This window comes from Paramormyrops kingsleyae, chromosome 1, assembly GCF_048594095.1.
Source record: "Paramormyrops kingsleyae isolate MSU_618 chromosome 1, PKINGS_0.4, whole genome shotgun sequence".
NCBI classification, from domain to species: Eukaryota; Metazoa; Chordata; class Actinopteri; order Osteoglossiformes; family Mormyridae; genus Paramormyrops; species Paramormyrops kingsleyae.
This window is the reverse complement of record NC_132797.1, coordinates 38,218,318-38,227,109: the sequence shown is the minus strand read 5'-3', so window position 1 is coordinate 38,227,109 and position 8,792 is coordinate 38,218,318. Positions and strand designations below refer to the sequence as shown.

Genomic DNA, 8,792 nt, shown 5'->3' with positions numbered 1-8,792 from the left:
ATCCTAAATGGAAGAACTGAACATGGCAATGATTGGCTGTGGAATATATATCCTATCTGAAGTTGGCTTGCAAGAATTTAAAACACTTGGAGCTTTGCAATGGTTTCAAGGCCAGATGAAGTGTACTCTTCATTTAAATGCATGATGAACTTCTCAGTAAAAGATGTTTCAAAATCACTCCCTAAGAACAGGAAAAAAATTAAAGCAAAACGCTCTAGTATGGACTACTTGATAAAATATAGATGAATAGATATATCTTTTAAGGACTTGTCTTTCAGATCAACAATCTACAATTTTTAAAGTGGCGACAACCCAATTTTAAGATAAACAAATGGAAAACTCATTTTAGTAGAAATGTCTCTTGGAACATGCGTAGAGTATATTTTGAAAAGAGCTTTCCAGCAGAGTAAGGCACAATCATTATTTAGTATCCGACAAACCAGGTGGATGAAATGAGCTCCAGTCACATGTGGCATTTTGTTGAAAAATACACAGAATGTGATTCAGATACTTTATGTTCTTTAATACATATAAAATGGTTTCCATTTTTAAATGGTGTACTTATGCTCTGAATATCATAGATATATTTAAATTGCTTAAACATGTAAAAGTTATTTTCAGGCATATTATATGGTAGATAGCATTGAAAGAACTTTTAATGCATTTCAAGATATCAAAATGACCATTTGACCTGCCTGTGAATTGGCTTGCCTAGTCAATCCTGAGATACTACAGCAGTAGAATTTCTTGGAACAAAAAAAGTAATTGTCGGATGCTATAAGCAATGATTTAGCAATATTAAAAATGCAATGCATTGACAATACATGATTAATGAGGGGGAAACTTAACAATAGCAGAATGAATGAATAATAAACATTTGACCTAAACTATAAATTACTTTGGGAGAAAATGGATTGATAAAGATTTTTTTAAGTGACCAAGCATTCAAATGCAATTTTAACATGGTGAATGAAGTTTTTTTCTTTCCTTCTGGCTGAATGAAGTCATTAAGGAAGAAAAATATCCATTACATTTATTAGTCACGGCCTGAAGTACATTATGAGGGAAAACTTACAAAGCGGTCTTAAGTGATCTTGCTTTAATTGGAAAAGTGAAATCAGAAACACCCAAGTTCGGTATATGATAATTTTCTCAAGTCCCTCTGTAACCATTCCCAACTGCTTAAAGAAAAAAAATTCACAAAGGACTTTATGCATATATAAATTTTTAACTTGGGAAACATACATGGAATGAATATAATTTCTATGTGTGAAACAGTTTAGTTTGGATAAACCGAGGCTTGTACTTATTCAAGGCCAAAGGTACTTGTTTCCTCCACAGCCGTCAGCATTTTCTCATATAACATGGAGAATGATGGATATGCAGGGAGATCCAGGCGGTTGAAACAGGTATGAGCCCTTAAAACACACAAACATTATGTAATTTAACATTGCGCTGTAGAAAACGACAACCATAAATGTCAGGTTCACTATATAGAAAGTTGACAGACAATACCTAGGAAGTGCTGTAATTTTCCCCCATTTCTCCACGCAAAAGCGACGAGGACCATTGCTGCCTCGCAGAGCGGCAAACCCTTCATATGGAATGCTGGATGTGCCTGTCACAAACTGAAAAGACACAGATAGAGCAGCACCTATTTACATACAGCGATCACTATAGCAGGAAAAAAATGAAAAGGGGAGAAGTCTTAAAAAAATAGCTTTAAAAGATTGTCATTGGAGGTTTTACTTATAAGCCAGGGACCTCACATTGTATCCTGACAGCTACAGGACTTTCACATTCCCACATTCCCACAGTCAAATGACAAAGCTAATTCACCTCAGCTTCGACAACTGAATAAAAGCAATAAACTACTTTGCACATTTTTGTCAAAGTTTGGTTATTTAAGCGTAATTAATACAGTGTCACAATTTCTTTCATCAGAAATGTCCCTGCCGACTGTGCATGTGCAGCCCAGATTTTTTGCGTGTTGTTGTCATTGACTGCCATGTGCCATGATCTGAGTGCATTGCTAGCTGTTTCCAGTAAATAGAATCTGCTGGTCTGGTGGAATATCTATGCTGTTCGCTTGCAGTGTTAATTTTGTTAAAAAAATGTTGTTGTCATTATATTCAGCGACCTTAATTTTCAGACTAAAACGAGACGATAACTAAAAAATGATTTTGCGAGGCCTAAGATTGTGATGAAATATATTGACACTTTTGTCAATGAATAAAAATGAGATGAAAATGTTTGCCAGAGATGAGATACAATCAGAACTAATGTAGTTTGCGTAAGGCAGGGGTTCAACTAAAATTTAAAGAGATCCAGTTAGAGAAAATATATATTTAAGTAGCCTAGTAGTTGTATCAACATTGCTTATAATCAAAACCCGACAGTCAAATCAAATTAATTCAGTACAATTCAAAAACTTGACAACATTTATTGTCACATGACATAGAGCTGAACATATATGTATGACTGCCAATATTTATAATGTTTTCTCATTTACTAGTTTTAAAAGTACATTTTAAAAGTAGGGGCTGCATTTCAAAATAAGATACAATAAATAAAATGTGAAAATTATGCATTTTTAAATAAAGTGCTTAACTTAAGCCATAAAACCCTAATACAGTTGTGTTTATGTCATATATTTTAGTATTCATGGATTTAAGTATTGGTTTCGATAATCCCACACCGGTAATAAAATTCGTTTTAATATAAATACATACAAACTTATCACATCAATTGCTATTAGAGTAGGATATTAAGTAGGACATGTTAAGTCTTTCTCATATTAGCTTTATATTTGTCGGAGTAACAACACAAATGGAATGACAAGCCGTTTCAGGTGAAAACAAGTGCATTTTACTTTTCATTTCAAATAAAATGCGGGGTTGCCAACTTCGGCCAGCTGGCTGGAGTAAGATTTTCAGTTCGAGATGTCTGCACGCAAATGTAACAGTTCTTACCTTGTAAATAGTCTGCTTTTGTATTTAACCGTGTAAATACACTTTTGACGTAGCTAATTTTAGGTTTATAATGGAATAATATAGATTTGCCGTAAGATGTCCTGCGTGAGTCTGAAAGCGTGAGTGTCATGCCAGATGCTTGAGACTTGGCAACCCTGAAAACGTACATTTTTTGTTTCACCCGAGTTGACTTATATAACAAATAACATTACTTTATACATTTGTTAAAAAGCGGAAACTTCAACGAACATGAAATCACCTGAAAGAGAGGAGAGTTCATTTTTGGCTCTATACACTATAGAATTGTAGCCTTGGGGTAATTATTTTGATGTTGAAAATGCTAAAATAGAATGGTTGCACTTCCTGCTACTGATAGCCAATGAGAAGTATGTTTTCAATGTTTGAATTTTTTTTTCTTGATGATGGGTATAAATCCCTGATACCATTGATCTTTTTCTTTGAACATATTTGAGAATTTTTACATTTTTATTTTAATATTTAGAGAGCGCAGTCCTGGTGGCTTTATAGCCTATGCACTTTTTCTTTGAAGTAATTTTATTATTGCACTAATGGCACAACTGATTTTACAGTACTCAGTTTCCGGGTAAATAAACATATGTTTGTTTCTCAAATAAGAGTGAAATCTATGTATTTGTGCACTGCACAGTCAGACCTTAATATCATTCCTGAACATTGGTTTCATTTCATCTTGGTGAACATAATGACTTTCAGAAATTGAAGGGAAACTTTAAACATTATACTTTGCACTTTAAATTTTAGTCGACTAAATCAACCGTAATTTTAGTCGACTGTAATCTTATGATATTTAGTCAACTAAAACTAGAATAAAACTAAAATAATTTAGATGACTAAATTATGACAAACTAAATTACATTTTAGTCAAAAGACTATCACTAAAACTAAATAAAAATTTGGTGTCAAAATTAACACTGTTCGCTTGTACCAACTGCAATCATATGCATACTAAGAAAATGTAGCATGTATGCAAAAGTCTGCACGCTTGACCATGCATGGATCATAATGGCATGCAGACAAGTGAAGTATGAGCTATGGATTAGTTTGCAAGTCGTGAAATTATTTCAATAATGATATAGGTAGGTGGGTTATGTATGGCTATAGTCCCATCTACTTAGATATACATTTTTGTCATAAACAAAATAGTGATATTTTCCTTTGCTACAAGCCAGTGTCTACGACCATCATCTAACCATTGCTGGTTTACAGAATTAGATCATATCTCCTGATATAGGATACATTCTAAAAACAGTAATTCAAAGCTTACTAGGCAATTGAGCTGTAGTATTTCCATACAGATATAAAGAAAATGTACTACTTTAGAAAAAATCTAATTAATCTTTAGCTGCGCATTAAAACATTTATGAAATACCTGCAAGAGTCTCAGTCTCTGCTCATTGTTGAATCTCTCCACAGCAGCCCAAAACCAGCGAATTACAATGTGGTTGTCATGGTATCCTGCAAAGAAAGATGCAGGCACTCATGAAGTGTGTTTAGGACTGAATTACATTTATTGTAATATATATTGGCTTCAATTCTTTCCATTTTGAAAAGAAACATTATAGTATCAATGGTTTCACCCTTAATTCACTACAGATGAGTGCTTGTTGAAATTCTAGCCTCTACATACCTCCTCTGTATTCTGTGTTGCTCCTCCAGTCTCCAAGGTCAATTTCTGCAGTTCCAGCAATTACCAGCTCCAGTTCCCGGGCATCAAAGACTGATACCAACCTAGCATCCACTACCTAAGACCCAGAAAGCATGTAAATTACTATTATGACACAAAATTAAGTGTGCCAATATCTCATTAGCAATTCTGTCATGACTAACACTGTTTACTATCAGTAATGTTGACAGTTATATTTTTCTATCATGATTGTGACCAAGCATAAACAACCACATCATACCTCATTACTAACACAATGGCTTACCTCATAGAAGCCTCTTACAAGACTTTCAGTCTGCTGCACAACACCCCTCTCAATTCGCCACTTCACCATACGTTCAATATATTCTTTCTTGTTCTTTTCTGATACAGGTATGTTGGCCCCACCAGGCTTCAGTTCCCGCTCTGTGATCTATTATCCAGCCACATGCACACATTAGTGTGATGTTTACAGTAATGTTACATAATATTACATAAAACAGTTTCTCTGGTTAGAAAGCCAGTAACACAATGTACATTAATGAGGCACTTTTATGTCAGTTTGTGTCACTATACAGGGCTCCAGACTGTCTTTCTCCACTTGCAAAACTGGTGCTTCAGTTTTGTGTAGGAGCACCAACACAAAATTTAAGGTCAAATATTAAAGCGACACACCATGGGGGAAAAAATTTGGATGGGGGAAGTGATTTGGCATGAAATCCACATGCAACCAATTTTAGCTGTATTATTGATAAATACTTTGGAAATAAATATACAATTGACAGAAACAACAATGTGATGTTTTATTTTAAAGGAAAAAGTCAAACATTAGTAGTGCTTAGGAGGAAAAAAATATTAAGTTAAATGCTGCTTTAAAAAAACAACCGCCAAACAATAAATCTACAAAGGTGAACATAAGGTATGTGGTCAGCCATTATCCCGTCAGTGCATCTGTCCCTGCATAGATTATGCTTCAAGCTGATGTGCTTTACTAGTGTTTCTTTAGGCACTTTGCAATCGAAATTCAGGAACCTAGGGCCTCTTTTATAAAGGCTTAGTACAAACAAAACAGCCGTGAAACATTCATATTCACATTTACATAATGATTTTTGGATTTATAAAGGCACAACAATTAAAACAAACCCTGAAAAAGTTTGCACATTTACAAATGTTCCGGAAAAGTCATACAAAAGTTTTGGAGGAACGTCTAGAGGTCAGATGGAAATGTACATCTTATTTTGTTAGTTAATTCTGAGTTAGCTAGTGAAATGTATGTTAATATAAAAACTATTAAGTAACACTGAGCATTTGTTTGTTTATGAATAAATTTATATATACCAATATGTTTATTGTGTGGAATTTAAGTTAGATCTGCGTGTAGTACTGTATGCCTACTGAAAAATATAAGCACCAGCATGTAAAATGACCCCTTCATATTTGAGTTGACCCTGAACAATTAAATGGAAATGTTCTTGGAGCTTGCCGAAAGATTGCTGAAACTCACACATGATGCGTGAGCCAAAAACAAGACTCAACTGTTTTGGATCACATAAAATCTATAATATTTGAATATTAGTAATATATAATATTTTAGTGTAAGTCTGGCTATGCAACCAGCCTCTTGGCAATCAGCCTCACTCCTATGCTAGCTGTCTTTATGTATGTCAGTTTTAAACCTTTCAGTGGCATTAATTGTGCATTTTTAGTAATGGGTCCAAAACATATTGCACCCACTGCATACAATAGTAACTTTATACATAATTTAGATGGTTTGTATATTATATAAAAAGTTTAAATAGGAAATGACAAAGTAGTCTGATATGCACAGCGTACAGTACAGTGTTGTTTAGAAATTGGTAATAAATAGACTTTTTATGCTACTGCTCAGGTTAGCAGACTGTTATGAGTTGAGTTTAGGGGTACCCAAGTATTATTCACGAATTTTAACATTCACACGGATTTTTCACCCATGGGTCATTCCACGGAATTGGTACTTTTTGCGTCTCCAAGAAATCATCAGTTGTAATATTACTGTAACACTTAAATATGTAATTCAAAAATAGAACATTACCAAAAAATACATATCAACTTATCAAAATAATGGAAAATGCTTAATTTACAGGGAGTTTCATCATATCTAAACTAGGATGCCTAGTAAGTTTCTCTTATCTGTAATGTACTTTTTTGGATTTTTTTAAGGTTTAATGGGGGGGGGGGCAGCATACTGATACCATTTTTTTTTTACATATAAATCTAAAGTTTTATAATTAATACATACAATGTTCATAATTAATACATACAATAATATCCATTCTAAGTAAACAGCAAGAGCTTTTGTAACCTTGACCTTTCAGCTAGCAATGAGCAAAATACCAGGTTTTAACATGTGACAGGAATGGCACAGATCGATGCCCTAGTTGTCTTTAAAGGTTAGATATATAAAATTAAAACATTTTTAAAGGTCATCATGTGTACATTATTAAGCTAATATCCATATCATTCAGGGAGGGTAGCATATGAGCACTGGCTACATTTTAGTAGTACTGCAAGATTTACATGCACCTTGTAGATATTTCATGTAGTGATCCTATTCAGTTTATTGCCATATTTACATAGAAATATGTAGTTTGTCGATTGTTCTATATTAACACTGTAATCCTTTTACAGATCTTAGTAATATGCCACTAACTACAGCTTTCTCGCTGACATAGATGCAGATCCTTAATGAAGGGCAAAGTACCTCGAATAGGAAAAGAAGAAATGGAAGAGAGACAGCATTTTGGTAAAAATGTAAAAAATGAATTCAAATGGCCTCTTTTTCCATTGTAATTTATACTATATTTTGGACTGGACCATTGTCAAGGTTTATCCTCTAAGAATACATTTTTTTCTTAAGTGACAAGTGATCGGCATCCAAAATTAAGGTGCTCTTAATCATTTCAATGAAAAAGTATCATAAAGGAAAAAAATACATATCTGAAAATAAACTATAACGAGGGACTTAAGTACTGTTCATGTATCTGCAATATATCACATATTTCTAATTAGAAATATAGACATAGTAATGCCTATGTCTGTAACAGGGTTGACAAAACTATCAAAACCTTTAAATCATAAAATATTATACAGTCTGAGATGATGTGATACAATTTTATGTAATTTTAAGATGTCTTGCCACCTGACTATTTAAAAAACTGGTGATTTAAGATATTTTAAATTTCGAAAAAGGCACTGATTTCGTGGAATAACCCCCTAATCCTCGAAGGTGATGGGGGAACCCCCATTTCATGAACTACATATAGAAGAGGAACACTGGCTTGTTGAACTGACCGCATGAACTGCAGCAGTCACATGCTGCCATTTTTGTCATAATGGCAGTTGTACTACCAGATGGAAATAGTTTGGCGTTCGTCTACTTCGTACACTATAAAATCTGCACTTCACATTCAGAGAAATTCTTTTTCTCACTAATTTGTAGTTACATTGTCTCTGAAATGGTGTTGCAAACGTAGGTTGCGCACATTTTTATACATGTGGTTAATTTGCATTGCTAATGTAGGGTAATTAATGGATGGGAATGGGCCAGTCTCTTAAGAGCAGACACGTGTGAATGTTTCTATGATACATGGGGTTTATGACCTGTACAATGCATATCACGGTTTATGCATGGTTTTATAAATCTGACTTTTACTTTTCATACGAAGGGCGACTTTTTGTATGAACATAATCTGTCCTGCAAGAGTTTCTGAATATCCTTTATAAATGAGGCCCCTAGTTCCTGGTTCCTTGTTAGTGGCCCATTTGGACTGGGAACTTTTGTAGCTCCTAGTCACTTTCGTGTGTTGCTTTCCCACAGCATACCAGAAACTGGGACCTTTATGCTAAACAAGCATGGGAGACTCATGAAGCTTGTATTTTAAACTTCACATATAATCTTATAGGAAATTTCATCTTGTTAGTAATTTGTTAGTTACTCTGGAGATATATCGTGATCATAACGGGGCACAGTCTTTTATCTATATTTATACGACCTTCAACAAATTTGTAATTCATTATTAAATCTGGCCAGCAGATCAATCTTTGATTTTCCACTGAATAAAAAAATATGTAATGTTATTCTGCTAATAAACGCTAGCAAG

The 8,792-nt window shown here is 34.0% G+C and overlaps 1 protein-coding gene across 7 annotated transcripts in view; it reads right to left on the bottom strand.

Moving 5' to 3' along the window:
• Positions 1-502: 502 nt before the first annotated feature.
• hecw2b (HECT, C2 and WW domain containing E3 ubiquitin protein ligase 2b) overlaps positions 503-8,792 on the bottom strand; it is a 42,305-nt gene continuing 34,015 nt past the window's right edge. For all 7 annotated transcript variants that reach the window (XM_072715379.1, XM_023844584.2, XM_023844585.2 and 4 more), the window contains 5 exons: positions 4,940-5,086; positions 4,639-4,753; positions 4,381-4,466; positions 1,516-1,628; positions 503-1,418 (listed from right to left, as the gene is read on the bottom strand). In XM_072715379.1, coding sequence (XP_072571480.1) covers positions 1,307-1,418; positions 1,516-1,628; positions 4,381-4,466; positions 4,639-4,753; positions 4,940-5,086 — 573 coding nt within the window. In that variant the 3' untranslated portion in view covers positions 503-1,306. The remainder of the gene's footprint in view (positions 1,419-1,515; positions 1,629-4,380; positions 4,467-4,638; positions 4,754-4,939; positions 5,087-8,792) is intronic.